The sequence below is a fragment of the Ailuropoda melanoleuca genome, chromosome 11 (genome assembly GCF_002007445.2).
Source record: "Ailuropoda melanoleuca isolate Jingjing chromosome 11, ASM200744v2, whole genome shotgun sequence".
Classification (NCBI taxonomy): domain Eukaryota; kingdom Metazoa; phylum Chordata; class Mammalia; order Carnivora; family Ursidae; genus Ailuropoda; species Ailuropoda melanoleuca.
The window spans coordinates 62,342,166-62,364,999 of record NC_048228.1 but is presented as its reverse complement, the minus strand read 5'-3'; the positions used below and the strand labels follow the sequence as shown (position 1 = coordinate 62,364,999).

At 34.3% G+C, this 22,834-nt stretch overlaps 1 protein-coding gene across 15 annotated transcripts in view; it reads left to right on the top strand.

The window, feature by feature from the left end:
- Positions 1–22,834, top strand: part of ADGRL3 (adhesion G protein-coupled receptor L3) — an 815,688-nt gene that overhangs the window by 480,128 nt on the left and 312,726 nt on the right. For all 15 annotated transcript variants that reach the window (XM_034671746.1, XM_034671747.1, XM_034671744.1 and 12 more), the window contains one exon: positions 43–152. In XM_034671746.1, the coding sequence (XP_034527637.1) occupies positions 43–152 (110 nt within the window). The remainder of the gene's footprint in view (positions 1–42; positions 153–22,834) is intronic.

Sequence of the window (22,834 nt, the reverse complement as noted above, 5' to 3'; positions counted from 1 at the left end):
CTTCCCATAAACTTATTATTTCTTCTTTTCTTTTGACTTCAGGTGCAATAACAGAACGCAGTGTGCAGTGGTGGCAGGTCCTGATGTTTTTCCAGACCCGTGTCCAGGAACCTATAAATACCTTGAAGTGCAGTATGAATGTGTCCCTTACAGTATGTATACTCCTGTTCTTTTCTTGTGAAAAGACATTAAGCTTTGTTTTGCATGCATTGACAAAGTATTCTCTATGAAAGCATAAGAATTGTCACACTTTTTTTTTACATAATTTTTTTAAAGACTGGCTAATTTGAATTTTTCAGGATCAGATATCCGCCCACCATTGGAATAATTAGATGTTGCCTGCATGATTCTGCAGCATTCATTTTGACTATACATTTCTGTATATCAATACTTATTCTAAAACTTTTCTTAATGCAAGAATATAAAATTCTTATAAAAAAGTTGAAATGAATGGTATGCCAATACTGCATCCCTCTAGGTCCAAGCAAACAGGAAGTGGAAATGAATAATATACTTACATATTATTATATTATATAAGTATTATATATAATATAATATATAGCTATTATACAATGTCGTATATTATACTTTTATAGTGGCATAGAAATTGATAAACTTTGCGTTTAATAGAAGCAATTTTACTAATCTACAAGTGCTGTCAACATTTTGAGGATGAGAAATATATTTATCCAGAGGGAACAAACTGAAAAGAAAACACAAAAATTATATGAACGAAAGCATTCTTCAGAATTTATCCCTTAGAGCCTCAAGAAGTTTGTCTTTACAACTTTTATATCAGATATGGTATATGCCAACAACGTATTTTTTCTTCAAGAATAATGAAGAATCAAACAATCAAAACCGGAACATTTTTCTGACTTTTCTACCCAAAGGAAGAATCACCATTTCATAAAAATATTTTTGATCTGACTATTAATTATTCATGGGATTCCTTAGTGAAGATCACTCAGGAAATCTTGCATTCTCACATTAGATATTCAGTTTATCCCAAAAGTAGAACACACCTGGGATCACAAATAAATCCCAGGTTCCAACTTCCTTTGACATCTCCGAAGTGAACTATCTGGGGATCAGCCAGTTTGCTGTGCCAAGAGATAGTTTGCAGATTGCCTCACTCTGCTTGTTGAAGAAGCAGCACATTACTCATAAACTGTAAGTGTGCATAATCCAATAATAGAGAGCAATTTGGCCAGCAAGAAATGAATTGAAATTTTAAAGTAATAATGAAATCAATCAGGAGAAAATTTCATTTTTGTCTTATTTATCGTGTGATTCATTAGAGAAAGTTTATCTGGTGAAGTTTTAGAAGCTAATTTTCCTTGTTATAAAAGAAAGCAGAAGTGTATAGGTTCTATTGAAATCTCAACTGAAGTTATGCTTCTTACACATTGTTATCTCTAGGGATTCTTCTGTGATAATGTAAAGCTCTTACTGACCAGTTGTTCATTAGTGATATTTTAAAGTGATAAAATTTGCCTTTTGGAACTTTGTCAATTATATTTGGATTGCATAGTAAGATCTTTGTGAATTATGTACAATAGCTGTTTCCAAAGGCATTTTATAAAAATTTACCATAAGGAATACCTCATATTTTAAGACAGTTTGAGGAAAGTTTCAGTCATATTTTTAAAATATGAAAGCTGAAGTAGAAAATGTCAAGCTAGATTTTTTCGCACTTTTTAAAAATTAAAGAATTTCACAGCTGTCTCTTCAGTTTTCTGTATTTCTTCAGAATTTCTTTGAGGACAGCTACTCCAAAATTCTCTGCCCAACTTATTTTGAAAAATCATCTACTTAAATCATTTTGGTATAAATAAGAATTGGTGCATACACTTTTGCATAAAAAGGAGTTTGGTTTAACACACATTTCCTTTCTCTCTTACAAATTTTCAGAGATGAACAATTTGATCTCTGACTATCCTATATATACAGGTTTCTGGTAATCCTTTAAATTTATGGATCACCTTAGATGGATATCCATTATATTATTTATCTGACTGTTTTATTAAATAAGAATTGTAAACCTAGGTGCAGACATTTGCAGTTTACATATTGGTTTAATTTATATGGCATAGCATGATTGTGCTTGTTTAAATATCTTCAGTATGTTTCAATTAAAAGCGTAATGCATAATTGGGAATTCATTTAGTGAATTTAAAAAAATACAAAAGAAAGTATAAACCATGAAATAAAGTATAGTGACTTATTTGAAAGGTAGATTGGTTTAGTAGAATAAAATAACCAGAGATTAGGAAGCCTGGGTTCAGAATATGGTCTGATTTCTTAACAAAAAAGCATGGGTCCTTAAGCTAAGGTAAGCTATTAAAATTTTCTCACTTTATAGACATTCCCTGATCTGTAGTAAGTTGTGATTTAGATCAACATTAAATTCTTTTTCTTATCTCTAGCATAAAATACAGATTTTTCGAATGCCATAAAAAAAATAAATCACTTATTTAAAATGGCTACCATTTATTGGTACTTACTACATCTCATTTACCACATGGTTTAAATGTTTGCATACATTATTTTATTTAATTCTCACCATATCCCCTCTGTTAGGTATGACTATCACTATTCAGAAGAAGAAACCGAAGCTCAGTAGGATAAATTAATGTTTCATGTAAAACACAGAGTAGCTGGATAATGACAGAGCCAAGATTTGAGCCTGTGTCTAATGCCTGTTAGGGACTCAGCTATAATTCTCCCCAGAGATATTCCCCTCTATATTTTCATGAGTTATTCAATCTTGTTCAGTATTTAAATCTTGTAATTTTCATCACTGCAGTAATGGCACATGGAGAAAGCAAATGCTTCAAGGGCCGGACCCTTTTTGTTAGTTCTTTTGCTACTTAACTTTTAAGAGGTTTTTATGCCTTTCTTAAAGCAGCTGGATCACTGCAAACTTTTATTTCCCAAACACCTAACAAAGCATGAAGGCAAAAATGAGTTCGTGCTATAAAAATTGTGCCCAAATTTGGAATGAGGCTCTAATCTAAGTAGTAACTTGAGAAGTTATTTAAATCACCTGTATTATAAGAGAAATCCATGTATGTAATATACTTATGGAAATATCCCTCATGTGTTGTTAGAAGGTAAACTTCAGATTTAGGATTCATTGTTAGTATGTAAATTTTTTTCTAATTGAACAACCAAATATACAAATTATGTTAGATTCTCTTTGTTATACAATTCAGTAATACCCATTTCCATTTTTAATTTAAGACCACAAACTTCATTATATATAAGTGATATACTTGACATTTATGAATGTTTTCTTCTTAATATTGAGATGTGGAAAAAATACTATTATTGATACTTTCTTTATATAGACTCTGTGTGTGTGTGTGTTCCCCTGGTAATACTGATTTTTAGTTGATATTTTCTCATGGAAAAATGTAGAAAAAATGAAAATATAAAAATATAGACAAAATATGTGAGAAAACATATTAATATTAATGATATGTTAACATAATAGAGGTGATAAACATAAAAATTCAGCAAAATTCTTTGTATCACACCTGAAACATGGAGTTAAAATATCTAAGATAAGCTTGCAATAATTTTTGCAGAGAGTTTTAAAGTCAGTAAATAGGTACATGGTTAAACAATGACAGTTTTAGAAGAACCTTAATCTGAATCAAATGGTATGACTTTTTTTTTTTAAAGATGCTCATAGGAAAGAAAATTTTAAAAAATAGTAATTATAAGCAATTTTGTGAAGTCACTTTCTTTGAGTGTCTTGTCAGCTTTTCTGAATCGCTAAAGTTATATTTAATTTTTTCTAAATCTCAACTTCTTCCTCCTGTCTGTATTTTCTTGTTTGGGTTCACAGATATCCTGTTTGTGACCAAGTTTGGGACAGATGAATCAATACTTGTCTCCGTTCCTGTCACACCTTAGTTCCAGTGTGACTTTTATAGCTTTTGCGTTTTCTTTTGAGGTTTGATTTTTCCTCCTGAGTGTTTGTTTTTGTTTCATTTTGTTTTTCCTCCTGGGAGATGACCCATACACTCCAGAGGTTAAACCTCAGTGTTTACCAATGTCACACTTTTGCTCTCCACCTTGCTTCTTCTTGCCCCACTTCATTCCTTCTGGCTTGATTGGGGATTGAAATTGTGACATCTTCAAGTAGAGTTTCCCTCATTTAGCTGGTTTATAGGGAAGATTTGTGTTAGGGGGAAAACAATAAAACACTAACCACCTACGTAGAGTATTTCTGAGCAAAGCATCTTTACTTTGTATCCTGGTGACAATTTGTCTTTCTTCCAAGGCATACAATTTCACGCACATTACACTCAGAAAGTGCTTGTCTTCCTCACAACCCAGATTTTCTGTTCAGTTCTTTGTTTCTTCCTTTTAGAAATACAAAGCACATATTACTTATTCTAGCAACCCTTCCTTGTGGTAGATTTTCTTAGGAAATGGAGAGAGGAAGCATACAATTTGGAGAGCTACTAGAAATGAGCGTTTGATTAAACCAATCTTATGTTATACCACTTACAGACTTTCTCACCATTTATATCAGCCATTTGAAGTTATGTGTGATTGTCGATGGAAAGACATGCAAATGAATATTATTGGAAAATTAATATTTACAAACAATTACATAATCTGTTAGTTTTATCTTTTTTACTATAAGAAAAATCATTACACTTTCCTTCCGCATTTAAAACAGACAAAAGTCTTTATTTAGTTATAAATAACTAAATATATTTTTGCAAGTAATATTCAAATGAGTACATATTTTAATCTATGCATTCTTTGGTTCTTATGTAAAAAATACTTATGTATTTTAAAACTCATGTGCCAAAGTTAACCCATACATTTAATTTTTAAGATATCACAGAAATGTCAAGATATAGTTTAATTCCTAGTGCCTCAGTACCTTTTCCAGTTTCTGACATGTAGGAGACATTCAAGAAACATGTGTTGGACGGTTAAAGAAAAAAGAAAATTAGTCAAAATGGCTCCTCCCAAAGTATTCTGTTCACAGCTAGAATGATAAACTCAAGAAACTCTTGTCTACAAACAAGACCTTATTAATTCAAAGGGAGATCTATGGTAAAAATATAGACTATATGAATTTTAGTTCCTTCAAATTGGTGATTGTATTCCTCAAGAATGCTACCAGAAGCCAGTTTGTTTCTCATATTATTCTTCTCTGTGCCTCCATGTAACATAGCAAATATTGTCCCTTAAATATTAACCCCTCTATAAGAGCAGAGTCAGTTAAATTCTCTTTTAGAATAATATTTATAACAAAAGCAACCAAACTCTTCCTTTCTTTCCTTTCCATTTATTTATTTATTTACTTATTTATTTATTTATTTATTGAGAGAGAGCAAGGGGAGAGAGAGGGAGAGAATCTCAGGGAGACTCCCCACTGAGTGTGGAGCCTGACATGGCTCAACTGGGGACTCGATCTCAGGACCCTAAGATCATGACCTGAGCCATGACCAAGAGTCAGATGCTTAACCGACTGAGCCACCCAGGTGCCCCTTTCTTTTCTCCTTTTGCTCTCCCACCACAGTTTCGTTCTTTCTCTCTCAAATAATTTTTCTCTATTTCACAGTATCTTATACCTGACAGATAATCCATAAATCTTTTACAAATGAATCAGTGATTACATAATAGTTAATTTAAAGTTTGCTAATATGCCTGAAGTATTATATATTTATAAAAATTGGTAGAAAACAAGAAGCATAGATGGACTATATTTTCTTGGAGGTTCTAATCCTAAACTCTCTCATACCTTTGTCTAGCTGCTCATATGTTTATGGAAATTATTCTCAATTAAATGATGCCATTTGCTTTCAAGACATCCCACTTACTTATCTGTCATCACTCAATATCTGTTGTACCAGGCATTGCTATACACTAGCGTAGAAAGCTATGCAAAAAGATCCTGCCCTCAAAGAATTGAGTCAAATGGGGCTCAAGATCCCCAAAGTTACAGTGATTTTAGTTCCCCAAAGCAATGGAACATTTCACATGAACAGTGTACAGAGAATGCACACCTATCCCATAGTGGCTAGTATGGGGTTGGGGTGGGTATCTTCAGGGAAGATTTTCTAGAGATGACTCTTGAGCTGAGTCCTAAAGAATGAATAGACTCCAGTGAGAAGGACAATCATTTGTAACAGATGGGACAGTGTAAGATAAGAAACTATATGTTGAATGTGAAACCAAAACAGTTCAATGTTTTCATAAAATACAGAACATGAGAGTGACAGGAGAGGAACCTGCCAATTGGCAGTTAGAAATTGTGACCTCCCTGTAGGCTGTGATTCCTCTGGGACCTAATACCTATCCCAGTGTAGAGCACAGAAAAGACAAGAGAACTATTTCTGAAGACAAGTTATTGATATATTAATAAGATATGTTTCTTTGCAAATCTACAAAAAACAATTTTGACTAATTTAAGTTAAAAAACAGCTGTGTGGGGGTGGGGGGATATAAAGTAGTAGTTCCAGAATTAGGTAAAAACCAGGTCCAGAAAAATAAGATCCAGTGATCTCCAGAACAAGAAGTAGTGGGGAGTTTCCTAAGGATTCCATGTTCAGATGAATTAGTTCCAAAAATGTTTCATCTAATCTAATTCCTGTAATGATCTAGATTAGGACATCAAAAGTACATGATATCAAATATCCAGGTGTTGTTTTCATGTAAAGACAATGGCGCTGGCAAAGAACCTTTCTGTGATCAGGAGGGATCAGACCTTTCAGTGGACTTGAGTGCAAAGACCGCCCTTTAGGGACTCTGGACCATATTCAGCCTTCAGAGCAATTCCATAAGCCTCTCAAACACTGGAAAGACAAATTTAACATAAAGTCTGGAGCAATACTGGGCCTGCATTTCCTTGGGCAATGATAGACTAGACCTGAGTGGGGGCTGCCTCCTTTAAATAAGGTCTGTTCTTCTCAAATTGCTATATTATCCTGTATTTATTGTATTGTACCTGGTTCACTATAATCATTTAAAGTGTCTCCTGGCTTCTGAAGATACTTAAATTTGCAACTCTTATTCTAGAGTTTGGATCTAATCAATGCTAGTAGATGTAAAAGCACTCCTAAATTGTTACTATATTTTTTAATTTTCAAAAGTTAGTAAGTTCGTGTACTAACAATAATTCTACCAATAGAAGTTTTTTGGTGCCTCATATGGGTCAGTCTGTATGTTGGGTGCTGGGGGAAAATAGATATGGGCCCTATGAAGCTGGCAGGTTTGGAGGATAAGGCAATATCACGTGAACCAATACATATAATCATTACAGATTGCAATAAAATGCAAGAAGAAAATAAACACAATTGTGTGATAGAGAACAGTGAAAGGGCCAGCTCACATAAGGTTTTCTGAGAGACATGAAGAATGGGGAAAAGACAGTTGGGCAAAGAGCCTGGGAAAGAACTTAAAGGCAAAGAGAAGAACAGCAGTGAAGACCCAGTGGGGTGGGGAAGAAGTCAGCCTGTTCTCAGACTCGATAGAAAGTCAGTGTGACTATCATCAAGATGAAAAGAGTGACTTGGAGAGAAACAAACCAGCGATTAGTACTGCTAATACCATTGCTAATGAAGCAGGAATTTCTTTGAAGATTCTAAGATTTATTAAGAATCAAAATATGTTTGCAAAATGAAATTGAATAAACTGGCGTTCTCTTTAAAATATATAGTGTAAAAAATATTGCATGATTCTGCAGTAATATAAAGGTAAACTTGCATCAAATAAGCCAAACATCAGGTGGCATCAGTACCTAAGATAAGCTCTGTATATACTTCTGGTAGATTAATAATATGTAAATGTATGCTTAGATGCTAATTGTAAGGGAACAAGATGAGAGTATTAAAAAATTATTGGATTGCCAGAGTTAGGAAAAGATCTGATTTAGGAAGTACAATGTTATTATAGACATAAATAAAGTTTGAGAGATTAGCTTAACTATGTTCATTTGCTTTATTTGAAATAGTAAAATTATAGAGCTTGTGCACTTAAACTTAATTCAAAGAAATTTTTACAAGGTGCTCTAATTGAATAGCATAAACATGTAGGATTTAAAAAGACATAGAATATAATGTTTTGTTTGTAAAATATAGTGCATATGGGGGGCTCAGTTAGTTAAGCTTCTGACTCTTGATTTCTGCTCAGGTCATGATCTCAGGGTTGTGAAACTGAGCACCACACTGGGCTCCGCACTCAGCACACAGTATGCTTAAGATACTCCCTCTCCCTTTGTCCCTCCCCCAACCCCCAGCTCATGCGTGCACATTCTCTAAAAAAATTTTTTAATTAAAAAAATTAAAAAAAATAAAATATACTGCATATGGGAAGCAAACTAGTGAAAACATATGAAAGTGAGGTTATTTTCCAAAGTGTTTATTGCTAAAAAGATCTTTTGGCAAACATCGTGATGTATAAGACCTTTGGACTTAATTGTCCAGATAAAATTTCCTAAATAGATGTAAAAGCAAAATACTATGAAAAAGCCTTCTGAATTATTTTGTATCTTAATCATTAATTTATGAAACTAGAAAAATTGAATCAATTGGCTTAGAAAGTACTCCATTCAAATATTACAATTCAACATAATATTTCGTTAAAATGAGTAAGTGATAAAGGGAAAATATATGTAAACTTTAATATTTTCATTTTATTGTTGAGGAATTTCTCAAACGGGAGCATATCACAGTGCCTGTGAATGCTGTAAAATATTTTACTTGCTTAAAAAAATTTTCAAAACCCTTCTATAAAGCCCAAAGGCTTATAAACAATTAAATTCTTATCTGGCAGACTCAATAATGTTGCCCCCCCCAAAAATCCATATCCAGAACCTGTGAGTTTTTACCTTAAATGACAAAAGGGTCTTTGTAGAGGTGATTAAATTAAAAATCTAGACTTGGGGAGATCATACTGGATTATCTAAGTAGATGGAAGGTAATCACAAATGTTCTTATAAGAGCAGGCAATGTGGGAAATAGGATATATGAAAACAGAAGCAGAGAGGTTGGAGTGAAACACACAAAGACAGAGGAGGGGGCCACCAGTCAAGGAATGCAGGCAGCCTCTCTGAAGCAGGAGAGAACAAGGAAAAAAAAAATTTTTTCCCCTAGAGCCTCCAGCATGAGCACAACTCAACTTTAGCCCTTAAGACCCATTTTGGACTTCTGACATAACTGTTGTTTGAAACCTCTACCTTTGTGGTAATTTATTACAACAGCAATAAGATACCAATAAAACATTATAATATTATATTTTCCCTAAAATTATTAATACTGTTTTTTTTTTAAATCATTGTTTGCTTAGGGTATGGGCTTAAAGACAGTTTTGCTTTCTAAATAAAGATCATCATATTTTTCTCATGATATTTTTAAAACATAAATATGTAAACCTGTAATAGACTGGCAAGATGTAGGCTGTGCAGCATGTCATTATAGACAGAAGTCATGTTAATTATCTTTATAAATGTATCATACCCTAGGCAATCCCAAGTCAAGTTAGTATTAGTAAAATTAATTTTACTATATTACACTTATCTACTATTTATGTGAGGCAGCAAAAAATAGTGATGAGTAAATAAGGATTTGATTGTGAATACATAAGCTACATAAATAGGATGAATAAATGTAGTGAGCTTCCGTGTAAATTTTCTTTTATCTTTATTCAGGAATTTCTCACAATAACTGACTTGTAATACTTGAATTAAATCCATATATATGGACTTCCAAGTCTGCTCTGTATATGCTAATTTAATTTTGTTTTACCAACATTTAATGAAAATGTAGTTATCTTCAAAATATTGCAGTGTTCAGATGCTCCCAATAATATAAATATGACTAGCTCCTACTTCTAAGAACACATAATCTCCTCATCATTCTATCATCCTTCAAGTAATCACATCAAGGTAGAATCAAAGCCTAGGAAGGAAACTCAGTACCGTTTAGTTTTTATTAATATATTTTATAAACATATTATCTTCTCTCTATGCTAATTGCTTTCAACTTCAATTAGAACAGAAATCAATGCAAAATAGAATAGTAAGTGGTACAGAGAAAGAAGTGGCTGTTTCTAAGTACATCTCTGTGGCAAAGACATATTACCTTATATAAGCCCTTTGTCAGTTCCTACGACATTTTCCCTGTCTTCACTTACCTAATTCTCTCAAGCATTGGAGACTATAACAGTGGTTAAGAGTGAGAGCCTGGGAATTGACGTTCTGACTTTGCCAATAACTAGCTAAGTTCTCATGAAGTTGTAAATGAGACTCATCACATAGAAAATCGGGATGATAATCAACTCACAGACTTTCTGTGAAAATTAAAAAGAAATATATGCTAAAATCCTAGTACAGTGATGACCACATTAGAATTGATCATTGTATCATTGCTATTCAACTGAATCTACATGTTGCCTCTCACCCGTTTTCGGTGCCATCATGCACTGGGGCTTGGGATGATGTAATGCTGGTAACTCATCCCAGGATTTGGGGAGCCCCCTGGCATCTAATAGTTACAACTTTCTGTAGTTCTCTTGACTACTTGTGTGATTTTACAAGACTTCTGTCTCAATTCTCCATTTTTCATTTCAGATCACATCTGAACTTTGAGTCCTTCTCAGATACAAGGGCATCTGCCTTATGATTTAGCTCTTAAACCAGTTCTCTCTCATGAGGTTACTCTTTTTCATCCCAACGTGATGACTAAGCCCCATCAGACAACTTTTGGCTGAATCCACACTCAGCCCATTGGGTTTCTTTGAGTTCTTTTATCACCTAAATTTCAGGCTCTGCACCCCTTTGGACTTGATGGCTCATACTGGCAATTGCATGAATCACACCAAGCTTGCCATGGAGTTTGGGCATTTTATCTTTTATTTTCATGCTTTCCTCACTGGTGTTAGCTTTTTTACAACAATTAATTTACTTCCAGTCCTGTTTCTTCTCATAGACAGCAAGAGGTAAGGAGTTATCAATGTACTCAAATGTCTCCAGGTGGACCCTGATCACATTCATTTATTTCATTCAACAAATATTGGTCGAGCCTCTGTTATATGAATCTTCACATACTGTCTCTAGGTAGTAACAGTGGAATTTAATTTTAAAGTAACTGAAATCCATCTTTAATTTTTTTATAGGTGAAGAAACTGAGACTCAGAATAAGTAAAATAGTCAATGATTATGTAGTTAGAACTTACTGATGCTTAATTGTCAATCAAGTTATCTTTCCACTGTGCTACTCTCTCTCTCTCTCTCTTTTTTTTTTTTTTAATTTCAGAGTAGTCTTTCTATAGCCTAGAGATGGAAGGAGTGATTAAAGCATACTCTCAAGGGGTGCCTGGGTGGCTCAGTTGGTTAAGCATCTGCTTTCTGCTCAGGTCATGATCCCAGGGTCCTGGGATTGAGCCCCATGCCAGGCTCCCTGCTGAGCAGGGAGTCAGCTTCTTACTCTCTCTCTGCCCCTCCCCCTGCTTGTGCTCTTTTTCTCTCTCTCTCAAAGAAATAAATAAAGTCTTTTAAAGCATACTCTCAAAAATATAAAAGATCTAAATATATCCTCTTTAACTGTGATTTGGCATTCTAGCCCAGTTCCTCATTTGAATTCAAATTCTTTCAGAAAGATTTTAGAATTCAAAATGGTCCTAATGTGACTGCTTGATTATTTGGTCTTTGTTTGCCTTCAGTATGGCCCATAATTAACACAATTAATGATGGCATATTGAGTTATCAAAAAACCCAACTTTCTCCATATTATGAGAGCAGTCTTTCTGTGCATAGTGCTAGATTTCAAGCTGTATGACCTTTCTCATAAATTTATTTCAAAATTGCCTCAAGAAAGCCTGTAAGTGAAGATTTTTAGAGAAAGTGGGCTATGCATTTTGCTTCTATGTTCACTATATAGTAAATCACCACTCATTAACCATTTGCTTTTTGGAATCCTTCAAATAGGCCTCAAAATTTCTGTGACAAATCTTTTCTTGTCTCAATTTTTAGAACAGCTTGAAATAAGTTCAGTGCTCAATAACATTGAAATTTCATAGATGCCAAAAACTATCTGCAGTTAAATGGCACACACACACACACACACACACACACACACACACAAAACTGATAGAATTATAGAGAGAAGACTTGATCTCTCCCAAAAAGCAGACCAAAAGATTTCCTTTACCATGATTTTCCTGACTTGTTCCCTTTCCTATTCTCCTGACCTCTTAGAGAACTCATTGATGTTAAGTTCATCAAGATAAGAGGAAAGACTCAGAAGGAAGATCATATTCAAATTTGTTGGAAACAAAAATGCATTTATTCCTACAACAAAGCTTCCTTTATTTCCCCCCCCTCTGGATTCATTCTGATTGTTCAAGTGCCAATAGAACTGATAACTGGCTACTTGTATGTATCAGAGTCTAATAGAAACTGTTTTTATGGCAGTATTTTGGTCCTATCCTGAGCTATTATTTACCAAGAGATAACTAATCAAGCGTAACTTCAAAAAAATAAAAATTAAAAATAAAAACAAAACCAAAAGGCTGCTGAGTAAAGGAATATTATTGGGGATACTAACAAGGCAAAGCTCTAAGCATTCCTCGTTCCTACTTTATTATGCACTTTTTAATGCTCATATTAAATGGGTTCAAATACCAAGCTTGGATCTATTATGACTGACTGCCCTGCAACAGATGGTATGTCTTACTCTTTTTAAGAATGAGCAATAAGTGTAAAGCAAGAAACATATGCTATTCTCTGTCTTTAGGACTCAGCAATCCTCAGTCATTTATCAATATTTGCCCCTCAGTTTCTGATTAGCACTGATTCTAATACAAAATTAAAGAGTTTATGATGAATTATATTACTTGATTGAGTCTTACCAGCTGCTGCTCCTTGTGAGAATCAGATATTTTCTAAAATGTTAAAATACCGTATTTTTATCCTCAGGCAGTATCTTGAACACCAGTAGGAGCAGTTCACTAAAAATCCCATTTATCATAGGTTCTAAAAGTGTTGAAGATCCAGAGTTGATAAGAAGCAAGGTAGAGGGGCACCTGGGTGCCTCAGTCAGTTAAGCATCTGACTTCAGCTCAGGTCAAGATCCCAGGGTCCTGGGATTGAGCTCTGCCTGGGCTCCCCGCTCCTCTCCCTATCTCTGTCTCTCTCTCTCTCTCAAATAAATAAGTTTAAAAAAAAAAAAAAAAGAAGAAGAACCAATGTAGGAAGACCATAGTTGCCATTTTATTTTACTTGTGTAGTGGAAGGTCAGTACTATACTGTTTTTAATTCTGTGTTGGATATTAGGGATGAAGAGTCTAATTATTTACTAGAAATTTCCAAATTAATCTAATGCTTTTGAAATATGATTTATTTCTTCAATGTAAACACTTCAAGGTTATATTGACTTAAATGATATATACAACAGAATTAAAATAATTTCTAGTACATAATTAGTGCTTAATAAGAGTTTGCTATTATTTTAATGTCTTCTGTACTATATGGATAGAGTATTTAGCTTATTGTTGAAAACACTGTTACATAAAACTGTGAATACCAAGATATAAAAAGTACTGTATACTCCCAATTTAAGCTTTTGAGATGTTCTATATGAACGTGTTTTTAAGAGTTAAAATTCTGACATTGACTAGAATTCATCTATCTTTGAATTCTTTTAGTAGATTATAGACTTTCACAGAGACTCTGATCTAATTTTATATTAGTGGTGGTTGCTAGGTAACTCTTTGATGCAAATTAATCATTAAACATTTAGCAGCTCATTCTCTGATTGGAGTGGAAACAGGAGTGACTTAGAAGCTGACAGCCCAGGAAACAAGTGATTGAAAAAGAAAATCTTGAGGTGTTTAATAAAAATAGACCATAACTGCTCAACTTGATTTTTTTCCTCTTTGTCATAATCAAAAAGGAAAGAAAAATTTCTAGGAAAAAAAAAAGAGCTTTTTCCTGAGAGTAGATATTGTTCACTGAGTAAGTACCAAGTGCCAATACTGCACTAAGTACTTTGTGTAAAATATTATTTTATTCTCATAGCAATTTATTTAGATGATACCATTCCCATTTTATTTTTTTTTAAGATTTTATTTATTTATTGGACAGAGAGAGACACAACAAGAGAGGGAACACCAGCAGGGGGAGAGGGAGAAGCAGGCTTCCTGCCAAGCAGGGAGCCCGATGCGAGGCTTGATCCCAGGACCCTGGGATCATGACCTGAGCCGAAGGCAGACGCTTAACGACTGAGCCACCCAGGTGCCCCAGCATTCCCATTTTAAAAATAAGGAACCTAGGGATATAAATTAAGTAGCTTAGTTTGTCCAAGTTCCCATACCTGATAGGTGGATGGGAAGGGGGAGTAAGAATTTGAAAACAAGTGTTTCCCTTTGATTCAGGTGTTCTTGTTCTTCTCATTATGCTTAAGAAGGCAGGTAAAAGGGGCGCCTGGGTGGCACAGCGGTTGGGCCTCTGCCTTCAGCTCAGGGCGTGATCCCAGCGTTGTGGGATCGAGCCCCACATCAGGCTCTTCTGCTGTGAGCCTGCTTCTTCCTCTCCCACTCCCCCTGCTTGTGTTCCCTCTCTCGCTGGCTGTCTCTCTCTTCTGTCGAATAAATAAAAATAAAATCTTTAAAAAAAAAAAAAAAAAGAAGGCAGGTAAAAATATCTTCCTGTCTGAGAATTGACAAGACTAAATAGCTGTCTTTTAAAGTATTTAACTGTCCTCTATCCTGGTGCCTCAAAAGTAGAATCGGGTGTGAAGTTAGCCTGACTTTAGAGGAATTTTCATCAAGAGGTAGGAATCATTGTTAGGAACCTAGTGTTAGAACAAGGAGGGAGAGAAACTGCAGTTGGTGAGTGGGGTGATCATTATCACTTATTCTGTAACTCTTGCTCTGAATTGAATATTATTTATAATATTCTGTTGCTGTTAATAGTTGAGTTTTCAAATTAGTTTTCTACTGCTACTATACTGAATTACCACAAACGTGATGGCTTAAAACCCTACGAGTGTGTTCTCTTACAGATGCAGAGGCCAGAAGTCTAAAATCAGGGTATTGACAGGGGTTCTTTCCTTTTGAAGATGTCAGGGGAGAATCTGTTGCCCTGTCTTTTCCATCTTCCAAAAGCCACTGGCATTCTATGGGACGAGGCCTCTTCCATCCTCAAATCACATCACTCCACCTCTACTTCTGTCCTCACATCTCTCTGACATTGACTCTCTTGCCTCCCTTTCATAAGGACGCGTGGGATTAGATTGGGCCCACCTGGATGATTCAGGATCATCTCATCTCAAAATCCTTAAATTAATCACACTTGCATAAAAAAGTGGGGTTTTTTGTTTGTTTTTTGCCATGAAAGGTAACATATTCACAGGTTCTGGGGATTAGGGCATGGACATCTGGGGGGAGGATATTTTTCAGGTTTGTTTTAATTAAGTACAGATGTTTATTTTTAAAAGTTCAATTCGGTAAGAACACATGTGAAAGTACTTATTTTTTACATACAGTGTTTTATTAGATTCAGGTGTAAAATATAGTGATTCGGCAATTCCCGGTGCTCATCACAAGTGCCCTTTTCCTGTCTCACCCATCCCCATTACCACCCCCCCCGCCCCATAACCATCCATTTGTTCTCTATAGTTAAGAGTCTGTTTCTCGATTTCTCTCTCTCTCTCTTTTCCTTTGCTCATTTGTTTTGTTTCTTAAATTCCACATATGAATGAAATCAGATGGTATTTGTCTTTCTCTGACTGGCTTACTTCACTTAGCATAATACTTTCTAGCTCTGTCCATTTCATTGCAAATGGCAAAATTTCATTCTTTTTTTTTGGGGGGGGATATATCACTTTTTCTTTATCCATTCATCAGTTTGGACACAGGCTGCTTCCATATCTTGGCTTTTATAAATAATGCTGCTATCAACATAGGGGTGCATGTATCCCTTTGAATTGGTGTTTTTGTGTTCTTTGGGTAAATATCCAGTAGTGTGATCATTGGATTGTAGGGTAGTTCTATTTTTAATTTTTTGAGGAACCTCCCTGTGGTTTTCCATGGTGGCTGCACTACTTTGCATTCTCATTGATAATGCGTGAGTGTTCCTTTTTCTCCACATCCTTGCCAACACTTGTTTCTTGTGTTGTTGATTTTAGCCATTGTAGTAGATGTGAGGTGATATCTCATTGTGGTTTTGGTTTGTATTTTCCTGATGGTAAATGATGTTGGACATCTTTTCCTGTGTCTGTTGGCCATCTGTATGTTGTCTTTGGAGAAATGTCTGTTTCTATTTCTTAACAATCAAGTATACCAGATTATCAAATATCAGTGATCACAGAATGTTCATACAATATCTAGGAGTAAATGGGCCATCCAAGGCTGATTTCAGACTGTGGATTAAATTGAAACCAAGCCACTTGCCTTTTTCCTCTACAATAAAATGTCTTTTTTCCCCCTGGTTACATAGGTAATAAGTAAGCTAATAATAAAAATATTATAAAAATACATGTGAAGTTTACTTGAGTTTCTACCACTGGAGATAAATTCAACTAACATTGCCATGACCATTCTTTTAGGTATCGCTTCATGTGTGTGTATGTACACACACACACACACAATTTTATGCAGATAGGATAAATATTTATACGTATACCTGTGTCAATGTATGTGTATATACACACGCGTGCACATTTGTGTATGTGTGTGTAGTGTATATTCTTCACAGTTATCTATGTACTCAGATGTCCTTTGGAGACTTTTACATGGATATTGATTTAAATATGTGTGTGTGTGTTTACAAAAACAGGATCATATTATACACATCTTGCTTTTCTCACTATACGACTATGCTATACGATGTCTTACAAAGTTTCCCGTAAGTCAGCTAGCATAATTTTCTTTAATTCTTTTTAAGGGCTTTAAAGTAGTTCATGGTTTGATGTAGAGACAATGTATTCATTCAGTCATTCCCCTACTGGTGGATTTTTTTTTTTTTCGCTTCATTATGTCAGAAGGTGAATGATGTTGAAATCTTTATGTTTACTGGTAAGATTATCTTGGTTGATCTGCTAGAATCATCTGCTTTATGTGCAACAGCAGTGAGGCACTTGCCACTTGACACAAGAGAACTTTTTTGCTGACCAGAGTTAATGGCACAAGCTCTGGAGTAAAGCAGAGAGGGATTGAAACTGTGACCTTTCATTCTCCAGCAAAGTGACTGACCCAATACCATTGACAGTTTTTAGCCTTTGCTGATATTTGAGGCATGTGTTTTTCACATCTGCATTCATTCGATTGGGAGAGTTTTCATTAAGTAATCTGTGGGAGTGTCTTATGACATCTGTCACAGGTAGTGCAGCTAACTTAATGAAAATACCTATTATAGGAGAAACAAAGTAACATCGAACTACTAAAAAAAGAAGGGACCGTTAACACCGATGAACTAATTTCTGTGGTGGCAGCAAAGCTGGAAATTTTGTTTTTTACCTTAATGATCAACTTTAATTAGTGATCACCTCCTTGTAGTGTTTTCCTCCATGATTTTACTGAAATATTTTATCAAAAATCATCTGAAACTTTCTTTTGAGTCAAACTTTATTTTCACAAAGTCATCTTCAATATCTCTGTAGTAATTGTGACCATTTATCATCTCCTCCTTTACTAAACACTTTCTCTGACTTCCGTGAAAATATTATCTTCTGCATAGTATCTCTCAAATTGCATTCTCTCATTTTCTTTCTTTCTTTCTCTTTCTTTCTTTCTCTTTCTTTCTTTCTTTCTTTCTTTCTTTTTCTTTTTTGACATTTCTTTCTTTCCTGTTTTCTGTACTTTCTTTCACTCCCCTCTATTTTTCAAACTCTGTAAAGAAAACTATACAATCAGGGGTGCCTGGGTGGCACAGCGGTTAAGCGTCTGCCTTCGGCTCAGGGCGTGATCCCGGCGTTATGGGATCGCCCCACATCAGGCTCTTCTGCTATGAGCCTGCTTCTTCCTCTCCCATTCCCCCTGCTTGTGTTCCCTCTCTCACTGGCTATCTCTATCTCTGTCGAATAAATAAATAAAATCTTAAAAAAAAAAAAAAAACAAAACTATACAATCAAGTACTGGTTGTTGGAGTTTTATATACTTTCTACCTGACCATTAGTCATTTCATCTTTCTCTCTGACTCTCTCATTGATAGTGTCAGTATGTCTTTAAATTTTGAAGAGCATTTCTCCAGCTCTATTGCATATTACAATTATTGTATTTTGTTGAATTTTTATACTTTGCAGAATTCAGTGATTCTACTCCTTCAATAAATATGCAGTGGGTAGCTTCAGTGTGTTCTTGACTAGTCATGGAAAAATGTGAATTTTTATCTTGAAAATTATTATTGCTCCATAGCAATCCCTTCATGTCCCCAAACTATCGTATAATTTCATTGTTTATAAAGCTTCCCTGTGTTGAATTTAGAATTCGGGAAAATGCCAAAACCCATGACCAGAAGTTCTTAAAGTTAAGGACAGTTTTTGTTGTTGTTTTCTTCCCAGCTTTGTAGGGCTCAATGATCTCCACTTTTGTGAAAAGAAAAGCAGTAATTGGAATAATAACACAAAGTGTATCCTTTTGTTTTATATCATTCAGTTATCATGCTTTCACTCACTATTAACACCATTTATTTAAGTTTCCTACATAAAGTAACCATATTAAACTTTAAACTGTCATGTTCCCTCTTCTAAAGCTTCAAAGCAAATGGATAACTTTAGTCCAACCAAAATTTATTGTTTTTTTTTTTTTAATGTGTGTTTTAGACAAACCAAAGATTTAGCATGCTAGAATTCTAACTGGCATCCCTAAAGCTTATAATGTTCGTTCCTTAAATTCAGTATTATTAAATCACCAAAAAATTTCAAAGTGGTAGAATAAAGATTATGTTAAGTCTGAGATTAAGCTGTCACATCAGAGTAATTTGATTTTAAGTCTGGCTCCACCACCTCCATTAGTAATCACATCCCTGACAGAGACAAAGTTCATCCAATATGAGTTCTCATTGCAGATGAGGTATTGATGTTTTCATATTACTCTGGTCAGTCAATAAGGTTAAAAGGATAAAGTTTATTTAGTTTTCAACGTTGCCTTCTTGAAGTCAAATGTCTATTTAATTAAATTTTCCAATATTTGGCAAGAAAAGGCTGGTCATGTCAGCTTTCTTCAGCTTGATATTAAATAGCATCTTGTGAAATTTGGTAAAGACTATGTCGAGTAAAATGGAACAGATACACTGTGAGTCTATTCAGGAGAGCATTAGGGAGTCCAAAATCTTTGTCAAGGTAGTTAATAATTTCTAATAGTCTCCTAATGCTAAAAGTTTGAAATATATCTGCAAGTCTTGCATATGATTTTCATTTTCTAACTGACCTATGAACACCTGTAGTACTCTATTTCTTCTAATATTGAGAGATATATACATATGTGTACATATATATAGTAATTCTCAAAATTATTTCAGAAGCAATCAAATGAAAATGACTTCAAAACAGCATGTCTTCCACATTTTATTTGTAATGCAGACACCTATCATATAATCATCTCATTTTTCTGTCCTGCCTTACTGAAAAAGTTATAATTGCTTTCTTAATATGCTGACTACATGTATATAGAAGAAACAAATAGAATTTTAATTTATGAAAAACTTGGCCACAATGGAGGTGTAAATATTTTATTTACTCAACAAGTGTATTTTTTGGATTACTCCAAAAATTACAAAATTTGCACCAAACAGTTGAATCTTGTATGCAATTAATGTAGGTACCATGCGAAGGAGTCATCATGGAACAATAAATAAGATGGAAGAGATTCCTGTCCTTAGATATTTTCTTTCTAGTGTAGCAGATAGTCACTAAATGCAGTCATTAACTACATTTATAACAAATAACTATTACAGAGGAAACCCCTAGCAAAATGTTTGTCTGGTAATAAATTTTTGAGGGTTGAATTTCTTGATTAAACTTATTTCTGAATCAACATCTGATTTGAATCCACAGAGTCAGGGGAAATATCCTATTCCAGAAAGCAGTCTGCTTCCTACCACAAGGTTTTGACTATCTATGAATTTTACCAATCACCTGCAGGTGATACTTTACCTTCATGGTAATTTTCCTTCCATAAGAAAATAGTAGGTTAACTGTGGTTTTAATTATCTACTTTATTTCTTTTTTAACCACTATCACCATGGATTTAAGTGATGACTTATTAATTTAATTATGTAGGATATTTGTCCAATAGGGTTATATTTTAATTGTAATTGTAACAGATAGCTATATTTTTAGATTCTACCAACCACAGAGGAAAAGTTTTCTTATATACCATCTGTAAATATTTATTAAATGCCTTCTATATGAATGGTAAGTGATATATCCCTCAAGTCCCATGTGGTCAGGAACTACATATTTCTTGCCCATGTTCATATCTCATTATGTATTACATTGCTCAATCTATAGGAGATACTTAGTACTATTGATTAAATGAGCAATTGAAGATTAAATACAAACATAACTTCAATATCTTTGAAAAGCTTTTCATCAAATAGGTAAGATAATACAAATTCACAAGTAACTATGATAGTACTTGATATATAAAATTAAAAAAAGATATATATATATATACACACCAGAGTCTATAGAAAAGGAAAGAAATCTTCAAAACTGAAAATCAGTGAAAATTTCAAGATAGGAATAATACAATGAAAAACCAGTAGGTCATTGACCTCGCAGAGTGGAAAAGAGGTTATACACATTCAAGTTCTTGTGACGTTCTCAAATACTTATTTTTAAAATTTTACTAATTATACATTAAATACATCGTTTACATAAGTTTTAGTGGTATGTGAGTTTATCTTAGGAAAAATGTATGATTAAGTATGGTAGAATCATTCTAGTGAGTGATTCTTCATTCGGTCACAGTGTATTTCGATCTTTGATTCCAGCCCTTGCTTATAGACTGAGATAATTGCATATTACATGGACTTCCAGAAAATCCACTTTAAAATTATATCTTATGTAAATGGCAGAGTGTTCTTACGCGATGGGTGGCATTATTTAATCCAGTTAAAATTACTTTCTTTTTAACTCTGGAGCTTTGACTTAAATTAGTTTATCTTGAGGCTTCAGCATCTCACTTAAACCATTAGTGTGCTTCTTCCTCCAGGGACTCCCATTTATACTTCCCAATCAGAATGTAATCCTATCAGAAATGGTAATAATACTTTATACTTGGTAACTTCTTTTATCTGAAGAAGTCTCGAGCACTCGCAATATGACCTTGTTAATATTTGCAGCATTACATCCCTAAGATGTAGCCATGAGCTGAGCAGGATTCCTTCAGTTTTACAGATGGAAAAATGGGACAAAGGAGAAAAGCTGAGTTTTCTAAAAGTGATTTTAAGAGGCACTCTGTTATGATGTAATGAGTATTTAAATGTGAGGAAAAAGCTGGAAGGAGTAAGCTGAGTATCAGATGCACTGCAAAAGAATGTATGACTTTTTAGAAATTTTTTTTTTCTAATCAATTCTAATATTTAATTTGCTTTATCATTTTTAGTAATTATTTATTAACTGGTTACTCTGTATCCTGTGGTAAGTTATGCCCTGAGTGCAGCAGGAAACAAAATAGAACCAGGCGAGGTTAGAGAGGAAGACAGAGGATTGATTCAGATCCTACAGAGCCTGTGGGCCAGAGAACGGGTTTTGGTCTAAGTTTATTGAAGGGCTTAAAGACAGTGTGGGGTTTAAAAAAACCATTCTCAGTAGAATTGTGAAGTAGAGGATTTAAGAGTGTCAACAGAGAAAACCCATTAAGACTTTTATTTCTAACATCCTGTGTTGGTTGTTTTTGCTTTTATCTCCTAACCACATGCTAAATGGGTCCTACGCACATAATAATCACTTCTAGAAGACAACTCAATTATATAGGAAGAAGTAATGCTGAATGTATGGAGTTTTCTAATAAAATATGCTGTTTCATTCAAGAGCTACTTGAAAAATGCTTAATTTGAAAGAAAATATTATGAATAAGTCATGTTTACAAGAAGTTACAATCTGATAGGAAAGTGCTCAGATATATGTCATGTGGGCTAGATTTGAAATTGTAGGAGTTCTGAAAAGAAAACCAATACTTGATGGGGAAGTGGTCATTGAGACAGAATGAGGCTATATATGAGTCAATTCATGAAATGTATATAAATAAATTCACAAATATTGTGCCAGGTATTTCCCAAACACTACGGAAAGTCTTTTAGGAGAAATAGGTGGGGTGCCTGAGTTGCTCAGTTGGTTAGGCATCTGACTCTTGATTTTGGCTCAGGTCATGAGATCGAGCCCTGCATCAGGCTCCACACTCAGCGGAGAGTCGGCTTGAAGATTCTTTCTCTCCCTCTCCCTTTGCCCCGTTCTCACTTGCTCTCAAATCAATCAATCAATCAATCAGTCAATCTACCTTTAAAAATAAAAGAGGAAATAGGTGATGGGGATTAAATGTACTCTTATCTTGATGAGCATTGAGTAATATATGGAGCTGTTGAATCCCTATATTGTGATTCTGTAATTGTATGCCAGAAACTAGTCTAACACTGTATGTTAACTATACTGGCATTAAAGGGAAAAAAAAGAGGATATGGATGTGAATAAGACATTGTTTCTATATTCAGAGTGCTTGTAGTCTATTGGAAAAATAAATAATCACATAAAATGCTTGAATATTACACATAATGCCATAAGTGCCACCAAATGGGAATATGAATGAAGAAATTTAATATGACTAGATAACCCAGGTAGGTTTTACATTAGAGAATACT